Raw genomic sequence first — 15,856 nt, forward strand, 5'->3', positions numbered from 1 at the left:
GAGAGTCCCTTGGACTGCAAGGAGATCCAACCAGTCCATTCCAAAGGAGATCAGCCCTGGGATTTCTTTGGAAGGAATGATGCTAAAGCTGAAACTCCAGTACTTTGGCCACCTCATGTGAAGAGTTGACTCATTGGAAAAGACTCTGATGCTGGGAGGGATTGAGGGCAGGAGGAGAAGGGGACGACCGAGGATGAGATGGCTGGATGGCATCACCGACTCGATGGACATGAGTCTGAGTGAACTCCAGGAATTGGTGATGGACAGGGAGGCCTGGCGTGCTGCAATTCCTGGGGTCGCAAAGAGCCGGACACGACTGAGCGACTGAACTGAACTGATTCTGCTGAAAGCCCTGTAAACGAAGTGAAAGTGAAAGTCACTGGTCATCCCTGACTCTTTGCAATCCCAAGGACTGTGTAGTCCATGGAATTCTCCAGGCCAGAATACAGGAATGGGTAGCCTTTCCCTTCTCCAGGGAATCTTCCCAACCCAAGGACCGAACCCACATCTCCCGCATTGCAGGCAGATTCTTTACTGGCTGAGCCGCCAGGGAAGCCCAAGAATGCTGGAGTGGGTAGCCTATCCCTCTGCAGTGGATCTTCCTGACCCAGGAATGGAACTGGAGTCTCCTGCATTGTAGGCAGGTTCTTTACCAACAGAGCTATCAGGGAAGCCTGAAAGTTCTGTAAGTCTTCCTCAATTGACAGATGAAAGTCTGAGTCTTCAGAAGGCTCACAAGGGTCTCAGTTAGGCCCTGCCTTGACTCTTGCTCACCTATCTGCATTAATGCATTCAGGTCCTCAGTGATAAGATGACCTGTATGAAGGGCAATTGCACAGTTCCGTCTGCCCAGGACTGTCCTGGTTAATTTTGAATTATGCTATCTAGGTTGGTCATAACTTTTCTTTCAAGGAGTAAGCACCTTTTAATTTCATGGCTGTAGTCACCATCTGCAGTGATTTTGGAGCCTCCAAAAATAAAGTCTGACACTGTTTCCACTGTTTACCCTGGCCAGGCTTGAACAACACCTCCTCCTCCTACCTCTGAGTCCCTCTCCAAGCCCTCTGTTCTAGATGTATGGAAACGTGTAGGTAGCCAGCTCCTCCATCTGAATTGAGGGCTAACTCTGTTTCTGGCCTTTCCCACAGCCTGAGCTTCCTTGGATGAGAACAGAAATTGAGAGGAGTGCTTTGATGATGTGGTGGGAGGCAGTGGTTAGGAGAAAACTTCTGTGCCTGATTGCCTGGGCTCCTCCTTTGGGCTCAGCACTTACAGACCTGTGACCCTGGGCAAGGCACTCCATGTCCTCGCATTCTGTTTTTCTCTTATGCATCATGGAGACAATTTTAGTTCCCTCCTCATAGGATTCTGGAGGATCAGAAATGACTTGGGAAGTGTCAACTGCCAAGAATAGGGTCTGGCACACAGGATTAGTCACTACTGCCGTAATAATTACATTATTACTATTGCCGTAATAATTTCATTCTCACCAAGGAAAAATCAGTAACCTTCTTTTCTGTGTGGATATTCCAATCATCTCCTGAACGGCATGCATACATTATCAGTTTTCCCCAGCTGAAGGTGGTTAAAAGTAGCAACCACCTGCTGCTGCTGCTGCTGCTGCTGCTGCTGCTGCTGCTGCTGCTGCTGCTGCTGCTGCTGCTGCTCAGTCGCTTCAGTCGTGTCTGACTCTGTGCACCCCATAGACGGCAGCCCACTAGGCTCCTCTGTCCCTGGGATTCTCCAGGCAAGAACACTGGAGTGGGAGCAACCACCTAACAGAACGAAATTGACAGAGGTAGTGTAGTTTCTTCTACATTGGAGACGGCGATGGCACCCCACTCCAGTACTCTTGCCTCGAGAATCCCATGGACGGAAAAGCCTGGTGGGCTGCAGTCCATGGGGTCGTGGAGAGTCGGACACGGCTGAGCGACTTCCCTTTCACTTTCCACTTTCATGCATTGGAGAAGGCGATGGCACCCCACTCCAGTACTCTTGCCTGGAGAATCCCATGGAGGGAGGAGCCTGGTGGGCTGCAGTCCATGGGGTCACGAAGAGTCGGACACGACTGAAGCGACTTAGCAGCTTAGCAGTGTAGTTGCTAAAGAACTTACAGAGTGAAATGGGAGGTCAGGCTAATTGAGGCTAAAATTAATTGGAATCTCTGCTACTGAAATCCTGAGCTACCCTCCCTGGGGGTCACCAGCCAGCCACCAGGTGATCAAGAAGTATCCCTTAGGACCCAGGTCACATGCGGGTGTCTCTCCAGTAGTCGTGCTCAAATGTAACTATGGATTTACGAAATCACTAGGGGAATTTTAAGAATACTAAGTCCCAAGCCCACCCCAGACCAATTAAATCTGTCCATGGAGATGGGGACTTGGCATGGGTATTTTTCAAAACTTCTCAGTTATTTTAATTTATAGTCAGGGTCAAGAACCACTGTCACAGAACAGTGCCTCTCAAACTTGTATGCACCTGCAAATCTTGTTAAAATTAGGATCTTGTTAAGATGTAGACTCTCATTCAGTAGATCTGAAGAAAAGCTTGGAATTCTGTCCTTCCAGCATGTGCCCCCAGAGAGACGGACACTGCTGGTCTGAGAACAAGGCCCAATGTGCCACAGGACGCTGGACTCCTCCCAGCTGAGATAATTGAATCTGCTAGCTTCCTTGTGCAATATGGTGTTTTCCCAAGTCAGCTGCTTGGACAAGAAGGGTGTTGGTAATGATGGTCATGTCTACACACTTCCTGCCTCCTCATGTGTCATGTCAGTGGGTGAAAATAAGGAGAAGTTTTAGAAGGGCAATAACCATGAGTGACACCAGGAATCAAATGTAAACTTGGAAGTGTGTGACATTCTCCAGGGGTATATAAATGCAGAGAGCAAGCCCTGGGCACCAGGAGACAACCCTGTCAGGCCCGCAGGAAGGTGCCGCTAGCCTTCAAAGAGACATTGTGGCTCAGAAAGCTCTCAAGAGGTTCCAGAGGACCAACCTGCTTGAGTTGTTACCATCTCATTCCCAGACCTGTACTAGCTTTTCTGTGTCATGGAACAGAGGGGTGGACAAGCACTGAGCCAGTTATTGTGGCCAGAAACCCACTGTGTAAGAGTCATTTTCTATGTTGCAGGCAGAGTGAGGTGGAACACGGATTTCCATCACTGACGAAAGCCAACGGGGGGATGCAGTCTTTGTTAGATCACTGAAAGCTTGGCTCACCATGTCTGAACACCTAGAGATCCTCTAGACAGATTGCTTCCACTCTGAATACTCAGAGAGAGGGGCTGTCATGGGGTCCCAACACAGGCCCCCTTCTCTGCCACTTAATATTTAACTTTGCTCTTTGTTTTTCCCCCTTCTTGATAAGACATAAAGATGCTGACTCCAGGACACAAGTCCCTCAGGAAGAAAAACCCAACAACCCACAAGAGATATCAGGCGTGAAAGGGGCCAAGTGCCTCCAGGCCAAAATGGAGAGCCTCTTATATGTAGGTGTGGCTGGAGAGGCGGTCAGCTTACCTAGGGCCCATGGTCCCTGTCCTTACATTCACATGAGGGCCATGTGCCAGGTGTATCCTTTGTCAAGGCCCAAGACCACAGATTCTTTCCCCACCAGGATAGTTTATAAGCTGAAGATTCCAATCTGGCCAAGTAACCTTGTGATGGTGCCTTGGACAGAATGATATTAAAATCTTCCTTTAATATCATTTCCTATAGATCAGATTTATTTAAAGGAGACTGTATTGTTGAAAGCTGCTTAGAGGCCATCTAGTATATCCCCTCGGTTTTATCCATGAAGAGATTTGTTATAAGGTCGATCTTGCATATTGTCCCTGATCATTTCATAAAAAGAATCCTATTGTCAGTTGTCTCCACATGTATGTATAAAGCATAACCCCGCTGGGCACCATTTAGTCAAAAAGAAGAAAACAGCTCCTTTTTGCATTTCTTGTCCTAACTTCATCTCTCTAAGCTCTAAGAGAGTCCGCTCAGGATCATTACTTTTCCCTCTTCCTCAGCCTCTTTTCCCTTGAGGATTTCTCCAGCCAGCTCTCAATTCCATCTCCTCCCACTACTTTCTGCACTGTAGCTTGTACTCATCTATGTTCGAATCTCATTCTTCTAACACCTCATATCCCCCCCAACAATCTGCCTTCTCACCCTTTTCCAAGCCAAGCCTCTGAAGCTCAACAAATGTTCTTCAGACTTTCAGCTCTAAGTCAGTAGCTTTTATGATTGTGGATACATAGCTGTCAATGTTTTGAAATAGTATGATTGTACTTATCCCGTGTTCCAACTGTACCAATAATAAGGTATATAATTATGTATGTGTTCATAGTGATGTTGACTAAAGGCGTGGTTTCCCTTACCATGCCCGCAGAAAATGTTTGAATCTTGCATGAGACGAACATTAAATGTTTGGCCTAAAATATCTCTACTCCTTGGTACTAACGGAGGATAAAGAGAGGACTGAAATAATTCAGGATGGGAGGAGATCAAAGCGGGGTAGTAGGAGTATGCCGGGCTCACCTTCCCTCATGAACACATCAGAACCACAACTACATATAGAGCAACTCTCGCCGAAATCAACCTGGGGACCAGCAGGGCAGCTATTATACAACCCAGGCTGTAAAGAAGGATCCACGCAGAGCTGAGGAGGAGGGAGGAGAAGCAATCTGCTCAGGACCTCCCCTCACTGGTGGGGGACACAGGGGAGGGGGAGATATCATGGGCGAAGGGATCCTCCCTGGTGAACGAGGACTTTGAACCACATATCAGGCACCTCAGCCCTTGGGTCCAACACGGGAAAGATGAGCCCGCTTGGCTGGCTTGAAAACCAGTGGGGTTTACTAAGCGCTGTGAGAGACAGCCTCCTGTCTTAAGGAGGTCACACACAGGTCTGCGTCCTCCCCACGACAGCACAGAGGCAACTGGTTGCAAAATGCTTGGGGGCCGCCTCGGGGTGCCCCCCAGCCCGCACCAGGCTCCAGCTCCAGCCCCTCTTGCTCTGCTGGTGCTGGTCTCCTCTAAGGCAGAGGCCACCGTTGCCAGCGGGAATGTGTGCCCTTGAGGGCAAGGAGCCAGCCTGGCCCCTGGCCCTGCTCTGACCAGGGTGGAGGCAGCCATTACCAGCTCATGAATCCCTGCCCACACTCCGGAGGGTGAGTGTCATTGCAGCAGGACAGAGCCTCTGTGGGGGGGGGGGGGGGGGGCGCAGTGGGGCGGGGTGGGGGTGGGGGGTCAGCTCAGTGGCATGGCATCAGCCTCTAACTGAGGGCACACACGGGGGAGAGAGTAAAACCAGCACCCAAGTGCAGCCCCAAGGCCCTAGGCCCTGCCTTTGTCCCAAACCAAGATGGAGACGGCCGTCACACCTGAGAGAAACCAGCTCCCTCAGCGGTCCTTGCTCCAGCCCCGCTGCCCCCAGCCACTGCCCCCCTCCAGCAGAGCAGTGACAGTCACTGAGCACAGAAGCAGCTCTGCTTGCACCTGGTTCTGGCTCTCGCCCCTCCAAAGCCATGACCAGCAGCACACCCTGGATGAACACATGCTCACTTCAAAGCCAGCTCTCCCGCCAGAGCTGATGGGCTCACGCAGACTCCAGGGGAATGCTCCAACACAAGGACTTGACGTCAAGACAGAGAGGAGCATCTGTTTCACCTGACTTCATACAGATGAAGAAAGTTAAACAAAACGAGAAGACAAGAGGACTATGTTTCAAATGAAACAACAAACAAAAATTGCTAATGAAACAGATAAATAATTTATCTGACAAAGAATCCAAAGAAATAGTAATAAGAATGCTAAACTGGAGAAAAGTATAGACGAATACAATAAGAATTTCAACGAAGAACTAGAAAATACAGGAAAGAATCAGTCAAAATTGAAAAATGCAATGACTGAAATGAAAAATACTCTAGAGTGCATGAGCAGGAGATTACACGATATAGAGCAATGCATCTGGAAGATAGAATAATGGAAATTGCCCAAGCGGAACAGCAAAAAGGAAAACAAACTTAAGAATAAATAAATGAGAATAGTCTAAGAGACCTCTGGGACATTATCAATTGTACTAACATTTGTGTCTTAGGGTTTCCCAGAAGAAGAGAGAGAAAAAAGCATATAAAATGTATTTGATAAAATCATGGTTTGAAAACTTCCCAAATCTGAAGAAGGAAACAGATGCGCAGGTACAGAAGCACAGAGAATTCCAAACAAGTTGAACCCAAAGGGACTTATACTAAGACATATCATGATTAAAACGGACAAGGTTAAAGACAAAAAGAGAAGTCTAAGGACAGCAAGAGAAAAACAGAGCATCACATACAAGGAAACCTGCCTAAGGCTATCAACTGATTTTTAGCAGAAGGTTTGCAGTTCAGAAGGGAGTGGCATGATATAGGTAAAGTGCTTAAAGGAGAAAATTACAACCTAGGATACTCCTCCCAGGAAGGTTATCCTTCAAAATTGAGGGAGAGATAAAAAGCTTCTCAGACAAGAAAAAATCAAGAGCTTGTCAGTACTAAACCAATCTTACTTCTCAGGTGGTTCACTGGTAAAGAATCCACCTACCAGTGCAGGAGATACAGGAGATGCGGATTTGATCCCTTGGTAGGGAAAATCCCCTGGAGGAGGACATGGCAACCCACTCGTGTTCTTGCCTGGAAAATCCCATGGACAGAGGAGCCTGGCAGGCTGCAGTCCATGAGGTCACAGAGTCGGACATGACGGAGTACCTGGAGAGAGAGAAACCGATCTTACAAGAAGTGTTAAGGGGTGGTCTTTAAATAAAAATGAAAAGGCTATTAAAAAAATAAAATTATAGGAAGGGGAAAATCCTACTAGTACAGGCAAATATATACTAAAGGCTGTGGATCAACCACTGACATAAGATAGCATGAAGCTTAAAAGATAAAAATGTAAAATAAACTATACAATAAACAGGGAAGGGACAGACATGAAGATATAAAATGTGACATCAAAAACACAAAACATGGGGATGAGGGGGAAATGTAGACCCTTTAGAATGTGAATATTCATTGGAAAGACTGATGCTGAAGCTGAAGTTCCAATACTTTGGCCCACCTGATGCTGGGAAAGATTGAAGGTAGGAAGAGAAGGGCATGACAGAGGATGAGATGGCTGAATGACATCACCAACTCATGGACATGAGTTTGAGTAGGCTCCAGGAGTTGGTGATGGACAGGGAGGCCTGGTACGCTGTAGTCCATGAGGTCGCAAAGAGTCGGACATGACTGAGCAACTGAACTGAGCTGAACTTTAGGGTCTGTTTGAACTTAAATGACTACCAGTTTAAAATAAATGGATATAGTTACAGATCAGCATATATGAACTCCACAATAACCACAAGTCAAAAAACTACAATGTATATACAAAAACCAGCTATGCATTGTGAAAACATGGTCAGAGATAAATTCTGAAGACTCAAAGAAATCTAGAGACTGTTGAGCCCCATGAGAATTCAGGACTAAGAACCCATCCCTACCTTCTAGAACCCAACAAAAAAATATGATTCACAGGGTGTGAGTGCCCTCAGAGCTTCGTGGTTGGACATGGAGACTCTGATCCAGTGGAAGGAGCCACCTGCCTTCCTTTCCCTGAGGAACTTCCCACCATCGCCTCCACTCTTGCTTCTGCTGTTTCTCTCCAAGACGTCGTGTTCTGTTGTGTCTCTTGACTCGAGAAGGAATCCCCAGTCCTTGGCACCCGGGGTTGAAGCAATGGTTCTGTTGTGTCTCTTGACTTGAGAAGGAATCCTCAGTCCTTGGCACCCAGGGTTGAAGCAATGAGCTTTTGATTACAGTTAGACTTGAAGTGCTGAGGGTTGGCAACAACATGGATAAACAAAGTTTTAGGTTGCCTCAGAGAAATCCTAGAAGGAACAACTTTGAGAAGTTTACAATGAGCAAACTCTTCAATACAAGAGAACTAATGTGTTGCTTCAGAGAAGGCAATGGCACCCCATTCCAGTACTCTTGCCTGGAAAATCCCATGGACAGGAGCCTGGTGGGCTGCAGTCCATGGGATCGCCAAGAGTCAGACACGACTGAGCGACTTCACTTTCAATTTTCACTTTCATGCCTTGGAGAAGGAAATGGCAACCCACTCCAGTGTTCTTGCCTGGAGAATCCCATGGACGGAGGGGCATGGTGGGCTGCCGTCTATGGGGTCGCACAGAGTTGGACACGACTGAAGTGACTTAGCAGCCATGTGTTGTATACCTGAAAACAGATTCATTAAAGGCCCTAAATGTCTACTTCAGAAAAGAGAAGATATTGTGCTTATGTCTACAGACCTAATGTAGAGAAGACCTACCTGGGGCAAAGAGAATTCACATCAAAAATGTAAAACAAGTGGAAGCATCAATGAAAAGAACATGAAACATGTAAAGCTAGATAAATCAGCAAGGCTTCACTTAAGTTATTGGATGTAGTATGGATTGACGAGGAACTGAAGAAAGGAGACTGTGCTTAAAGATGTTGAGAGACATGAATTCAAAGGTGGCTGTGGGGGCTGAGTGATTAGGAGCTAGCTGCCCTAGAAAATCAGTGTGATGAGGCGGCTAGAGGAGGACCTCATGTCATCAGTCTCTAACACCTCTGAGAAGGGGGGTTCCAACAAAATGCAATGATAAGCTATTTAAAGTTTACTGTTAAGGATATAACTGATGGAGGGGGTAGGGTTTCAAGAATAAAGCCTGGAACTGCAAGCTGAGACTGTTGTGGTAATATGAGCCAGGAGTAACAGGGCTCTAGAAGGCCTGAGAAGAGGCTGAGCTGAAAAAAGACTGCATTTGGCAAGACAGGAAGGACAATGAGTTAATGAAGTTTCTGAAGTTTCAAAGTTTATGCGAAGATTTGTGATCATAAAGATGGAGGTACCAATGGTTGGCTAAATGGAAGTCATTCTAGAAATCTAATACTACAATTTCAGTAGAATATACCCCTCTAATAAGCTTACTAAGCACTAACCAATATGCCAGTACTTTTCTACCCATGCCAATAAACTGATTTGGTGAAAGGTCACAGAATGGCCCCTAAAATAGCCACGCTTCTGTTTCCTCTCTCATTTGATTGATGTGGTCTCTTCATCTGCAAAATCTCAAAATTTGTTGACAGACTATGTGCAGCCTTCAAACACATGCTGAAGGCAACAGCCATCAGTGGTTCACAGGAAATGTTCAGAGCCACAGGATGCCAACCGCCCCTTTGGTCAGCTGGGAAGCTGTGAGCCACGCCCCAAGCAGGACAGCAGAAATGTCCCCTCCTGTGCTTGCAGCAGTGCTGGCGGACTTCAGAGCTCTTCAAGTACATCATCTCGCCTGTGGAAAAGCCTCCTCAACTCTCCACACGAGAATACCCATTAGGGAAGCCCTGATGACTGAGGTCTTTTTCTGTTCTCATTTGTACAGGTGACAGAATGCAACCGGGGAAGAAGAGGAAGTGATCAGACACCGTTTTCCAAGAACTAAGAAGGAAGAAAACATGAGAAATTTTTTCCCATCTTTGTTTTATTTTTCCTGGTAGGGGAAGGTGGTGGAGCAACATAGGAAAGTAGAAGGGACAGAGAATGATATATAAATTTTAAACAAGGGTTATGAAAGTAGGGGATTAATTTGAGGACTTTTGGCTTTTTGAAACATTTGCCCCTAAAACAATTCCTGCTCTCTCAGAATTTGTGACCTCTGTCTGACCTCTGGGAAGGATGGTCTGTGGTCAACGTCTCACTGAAGGCCAAAGAAACTCATGTAAATGCGGTGTCAGAGAATGTTTAGAGAAATGCAGTGTCAGAGAATGTTTAAAGAGAAAGGAACTTAGGGTCATCCTCACTCTTCACAGAGAAGGAGCCTGAGGACCTAGACGGGAAGTTACCTCATGCAGCCAAACCTATAGTGTTAGAACCAAGACAACAACTTTTATCTCCCAGACCTGCCAACTCCCAGTCCTGGCCCATTTCTGAATAATCCCAATTTTCCTCAAAAGAAGCACTTTCATAAGCTAGTTATTTTCATGGGTTTCTCATCTATTTTTTTTTCCTGTAAATGGAAATGTAGGAAGATGGCTGCTGCTAGCAAATTAACTGAGGCAATGAGAAAATAAGTTATAAAAATATTGGGAAATCTATCCCTTTGTGAGCAAGCATTTGGGGCAAGGAAACATGGAACACAGGGACATCGTTAGAATCTCTTACATGGGAACACTGATTGATTCGTTAAATAAATGTACATTTTACTTGGGGAACAGTCTGGATGGGAAGTGACATGATTATGACTGCTGAGACGGCTTTGGCATGAAGCACTTTGCTGAGCTGTTCAGTCGCTCAGTTGTGTCCAATTCTTTGTGATCCCAAGCACTGAGGCACGCCAGGCTTCCCTGTTCTTCACCATCTCCAGGAGTTTGCTCAGACTCATGTCCATTGGCTCAGTGGACATCCAGCTCATCTCGTGGCTTAGTTAGGTTATGGTTTGCAAAAGCTGATTGTCAGCTGATTAACGAACGTGTTCATAAACCTGCTTTACTTTTCCTAGAGAATTTTTTCTTTATTTTCAGACACATTTTATAAAGAACACAAATGATTAGTGGTAGGTAATCACATTCGAGTCCATCGAAACTCCAGCAGTCCCATAGGGGTTGGGTGAATTGTACTTGGGCTTTCCAATCTAACATGATATAGGAGAAATGCAATGAAAATGGACATCAAGGGCGGTTTGATGGATTTAGGGAAGAGAGCAGAATATTCCGATAGGGCAGGGAGGACAGGGGAAGACCAGGACCGGCACCAAGAGGCCTGCCGGATCTCCACTCCTCTTCAGTTATGCAAATACTAGCCTCGAGTCTTTTGTTCTGAAGCTGGAAACACCACCTCCTTTCCCACACCAGCTGCTTCTGGACTGTTCCACACACGTGGTCTCAGCGGGAGCCCAGAAGCAGTTGTCACAGGGGACATTCTCCAAAGGTGAAGCCCACAGGGGATCACCCAAATTTTCCACACCCCCCGAATGACTCGGGCTGCCTATTTCTCAGAATCATAGTAAGCTCCTGCCTGGGATGAGCCTGCAGATTTCTATTTGTGACTTCACTGTCCCTGGGACCAAATTAAACTCTGCTAGCTGCATGACTGGCCACCGTGCAGTAGCTATTCCAGCCCTAGAAATACCTCAGAACCATTCCCCACTGAGCACAGACGTAATCACACAGTGCTTCCTTGGTCTTGCTGTAGCTTAAGAAAGGAGAAGCAATAGAACACCCGTCACGAACACTAATGTGTTCATTAAAAGGGAGATAGTGTCAGCCGCCTACATAAAGCTGTGTTAGACCCTTAGTGGTTAGAGAACAATACAAACCAAATGATAATGATGAGAAAACTGGCAATATTTGTACAGGGTCATGAATTTAGAGCCACTCTCACCTCCAAGACCTCATTTATCTTGGGGGTAGTTCAGTCATTCTGCCATGGCTGACTCTTTGCAACCATGGACTGCAGCACGGCAGGCTTCCCTGTCCTTCACTGTCTCCCAGAGCTGGCTCAAACTCATGGGCTGGTCTATCCTGTGCTTATATTCTGGAGTTGCTCTCTCCCATGTGACACCAATTTTGAGTTTGGGGAGAAGACTTGCCTCGTTTGCCTAAACAAACCAGGCATTAGCCCCATCCTCCCTGCGAATGGGTCATTCGTTTCCCAAGCTATTTTTGGCTCCTCTGCACCTACTTGCTTGCAATACTTGTCATTACAGGAAGTCAGTTTCATACACTGTAATCCCCAAACGCGTGGTGCTGGCATGTGGAGAGTGTGGGGTGTGGGGAGGGGGGTTGAGGAAAGAGTGAGGAGGCCAGTCTTCCAGAAGACTGCCTGGCTGAGCGCTGAGCCCACTCCAATTCTGGGTACCCCCACCCCAAGGGCACAAGTGTCAGAAACCTGAGTCCATATCCAGACTTTATTTTCCATTCTCATGTAGCTGATGGTTCCTTTCTTTTTTTTTTTTTTTTAATAAGAGCATTTGAGTAGGTAGCAAAGCCAGTCAGAACTGTTTATTTATAGCAGTGGATTTTCAATGCTGTATAAATTAGAAATCATTGCTGAATGAGGCCCGCGCCCACTCACACACGCAGGGCCGCTATCTGAGAGTCCTTTCACACAGTTTGACTGTACACAGTCTAAAACGGGAGAAAATGACATGCTCCAAGTCAAATGATGGAGTCACAGCTAAACTGCAAAGCAGAAAACCAGCAATTATTTTTCTCCAGCACAATATGGGGAGTACGACAGGTGCAATTATCCAATATTATTTAACAGCACCGGTTTGTGGTGTAGGGAGAAAATAAAGGTTTCTGTGTCGTGAAGAGAAAAAAAGAAAATGGGAAAGAACTTGCCTCCAGCTCCTGTTTCTGTGGATTAAGCTGTGTTATGTAAATTGAAACTGGCCTGGATTCCAGAAAAGGAAGGAAGAAGCACCTGGCTCCCTCGGCCTGGCTCCCCGGAAGCTCCCCACTTGCGTCACCAGGGACTCTTGAGAAAGGCCCTTTCCTGGGGATCCTGAGCTGCTTTCTCAGAGGCAGTGGCTCCAGGTAAAACTGCGTGGAAGGCTGAGCTTCCTGAACTCCTGTCCCTTAGAGGGAAAGCATCTCCAGCAAAGATTCCTCCAACCTCAACTGAATTAAGATGCACTAAAAGCAAGGAAATGGCAACCCACTCCAGTACTCCTGCCTAGAGAATCCCAGGGATGGAGGAGCCTGGTGGGCTGCCGTCTATGGGGTCGCACAGAGTTGGACACGACTGAAGCGACTTAGCAGCAGCAGCAGCAAAAACAAAGGCAGACCACAGGAATAATTTTCACTCCCTTGATCAGATCTCCAGGATTTTGTCCTTCAGCACACTTCTATTTCCACCCCCAAGCCTTTCCTTTCTTGGCCATCCTACTTGGATAAGTTGGATGGCGTTGTCGACTCAATGGACATGCGTTTGAGCAAACTCTGGGAACTGGTGAGGGACAGGGAAGCCTGGCGTGCTGCAGTCCATGGGGTCGCAAAGAGTCGGGCACGACTGAGTGCGACAACAAGCCTGGAAAGACCCTTCTTCCAGCTGTCATCAAAGAAGTTGTCCTTCGGCTTCCAACTCTGTCTGAGTGTCACTTGGTTCTAAAGAGTTCTGTCTTGCCGGGCCAGGGCTGCCGGCTCTTCCTCTCAACTCCCGCCACAGGCCCCGCCTCGCCTTCTACGCTCTCCTTTTCACCTCTCCCTCTGGGATTCTGTTTCCATAACGATAAGGAACGCTGAAAAGAACCTAAGCATCAGAACCCTGTCAGACCTGAATTTAAATGCTGACTCCACCACTCAGTACTTATATAGAACCTGGGGAAAACAGTTTACTTTTCTGAATCTTGGTTCCTTAAAATCACTTGATAATCCCGATCAAGTAAGACGACTTGAAGCGATGCATGCAAGTGTTTGGCATGCCCCCTCCCCATTCCACCTCACTTAACTGCAAACTCCTGGAGCCCAGGTAGTTGTCTGTATCCCCCATAATGCCTAACTCCATGCCGGGAGAAAGTACTGAAAGTACGTGCAGACTCACTTGAGGATTACTTACAACTTCCAAATTTTACAGGCCTAATCACCAAAGAGGAACTAAAAAGCCTCTTGATGAAAGTGAAAGAGGAGAGTGAAAAAGTTGACTTAAAGATCAACATTCGGAAAACAAAGATCATGGCATCTGGTCCCATCGCTTTATGGGAAATAGATGGGGAAACAGTGGAAACAGTGTCAGACTTTATTTTGGGGCTCCAAAATCACTGCAGCTGGTGATTGCAGCCAGGAAATTAAAAGACGCTTAATTCTTGGAAGGAAAGTTATGACCAACCTAGATAGCATATTAAAAAGCGGAGATATTACTTTGCCAACAAAGGTCCATCTAGTCATGGCTATAGTTTTTCCAATGGTCATGTATGATGTGAGAGTTGGACTGTGAAGAAAGCTGAGTGCCGAAGAATTGATGCTTTTGAACTGTGGTGTTGGAGAAGGCTCTTGCGAGTCCCATGTACTGCAAGGAGATCCAACCAGTCCCTCCTAAAAGAGACCAGTCCTGGGTGTTCATTGGAAGGACTGATGCTAAAGCTAAAACTTCAATACTTTGGCCACCTCATGCGAAGAGTGGACTCATTGGAAAAGACCCTGATGCTGGGAGGGATTGGGGACAGGAGGAGAAGGGGACAACAGAGGATGAGATGGCTGGATGGCATCACCGACTTGATGCACATGAGTTTGGGTGAATTCCGGGAGTTGGTGATGGACAGGGAGGCCTGGCGTGCTGCAATTCATGGGGTCGCAAAGAGTTGGACACGACTGAGCAACTGAAATGAACTGAACTGAATCACCAAATAGCTTCCTCCTTTTCCGGAAGCTGAGAGTCCCAGCATGAGATTCACTGTTTCATTTAAGATACTTTCTCCATCTTAAGTCCCAGAATCCTACTGACAATGGTGATCAAATTTTCACATGATATAGCAGTGGAAAGCATATGGATAGAATGGGACTTAGGATGAGTAAATTTTTATAAAGAAATAAAAAGAAAGATGAGGGAAGGCCTGAAGAATAAACACTGCACACAGGTGACTTTCCAGATTGGACTATCAGAATGACATTGATTAACCCAAGGAGAGCCCATAGGATACTAGGATTCAAGTCAGGGAGACCTTTAAACGGTAGGGGGGAGGGCATCAGAAATAAACCATATTTAGCTCTAAATTTATTTTCCTTTAGGTGCCTGCCCACCTCTTCCTCACAGATGATGCCTGCTGTCACTGAGGCGTGGTCTAGTTTAACTCTTACTTCATCATAACTAAGACTTCGTCAGTCACTCCATGGTATGAGTCTTCAGGGACCTTGGAAAGAGGACTCTGCCACCCCAAATATCTTGCCAATGTACAAAAAACCTCCTTCACTAGAAACTAAAACCTTTCATTTTACATGGAAAGACATATTGAACATAAACACTTCTGAGGCCTTCCCTGGTGGCTCAGATGGTAAGGAATCTGCCTGCAATGCAGAAGACACATGTTTGGTCCCTGGGTCAAGAAGATCCCCTGGAGAAGGAAGTGGCAACCCACTCCAGTATTCTTGCCTGGAAAATTCCATGAAAAGAGGAGCCTGGCAGGCTACAGGCCACGGGGTCACAAAGAGTCAGATACAACTGAGCAACTAACACTTTCACTTCTTATGAGAGAGTTACCTATTGACTTACACTCATCCATGTCCAATTATCAATGAAGGATATTTGATGATTTAAAAATGTCTTTTAATATGGCAAGAGGCATGCTTAGAAGAATAAAAATGGGATATTGTAAGAAAAGGAACAGTACAGAAAGAGTCAGCTGGACTCAGAGGACAAACCTTACTAGTCCACAATGTTTTACCACCTGGCTGCCAAGAAATGACTGGCTATGTGTGCCGTGATGCTCACCCCTCCTTCTGAGAGCTAATCTATGGCTGGAGTACCCCCAGATAGAGTAGGCAGTGATCTTAGCCACTGATGGGTCAAAGAAACTCAGCATCCCTTTGAGGAAGCATGGCTGTGACCCACCACACTTGATGATTGCAGTCTTGACCAACTGGCTGCACCACAAGAATTTAAACTTGCTTTATGACTGGGGAGAGAAGTCACTGCAGGGTTGTTACCATTCTTAAGAAGAGAAGAGACAGCAAAGACGAAAAGTGATCCCACTGGCTCCTGAAGCAATTCTGATGCCTTCAGAAATGCATTTTACATCATGACCCAGCAGAAACACACACACACAAAACACACTTTTAATATGTATGATAGACCAATTATTTTCTACC

General features: G+C 46.4%; 1 protein-coding gene and 1 long non-coding RNA gene across 7 annotated transcripts in view; one reads left to right on the forward strand and one right to left on the reverse strand.

Annotated features, from left to right (window-relative positions):
• Positions 1 to 10,264, forward strand: part of ADTRP (androgen dependent TFPI regulating protein) — a 69,378-nt gene extending 59,114 nt beyond the window's left edge. The window contains exon 6 of the mRNA XM_069563060.1: positions 9,436 to 10,264. Coding sequence (XP_069419161.1) covers positions 9,436 to 9,470 — 35 coding nt within the window. The 3' untranslated portion in view covers positions 9,471 to 10,264. The remainder of the gene's footprint in view (positions 1 to 9,435) is intronic.
• The window catches only part of LOC138425313 (uncharacterized), a 168,662-nt gene that overhangs the window by 53,158 nt on the left and 99,648 nt on the right, over positions 1 to 15,856 (reverse strand). For 5 of the 6 annotated variants that reach the window (XR_011251166.1, XR_011251163.1, XR_011251162.1 and 2 more), the window contains one exon: positions 6,576 to 6,739. This is a non-coding gene — a long non-coding RNA (uncharacterized lncRNA). Of the gene's footprint in view, positions 1 to 6,575; positions 6,740 to 7,509; positions 7,842 to 15,856 lie in introns of all 6 variants that reach the window. The other variant, XR_011251165.1, reaches the window with a different exon arrangement.

The sequence above is a fragment of the Ovis canadensis genome, chromosome 20, assembly GCF_042477335.2.
Source record: "Ovis canadensis isolate MfBH-ARS-UI-01 breed Bighorn chromosome 20, ARS-UI_OviCan_v2, whole genome shotgun sequence".
Taxonomy (NCBI): domain Eukaryota; kingdom Metazoa; phylum Chordata; class Mammalia; order Artiodactyla; family Bovidae; genus Ovis; species Ovis canadensis.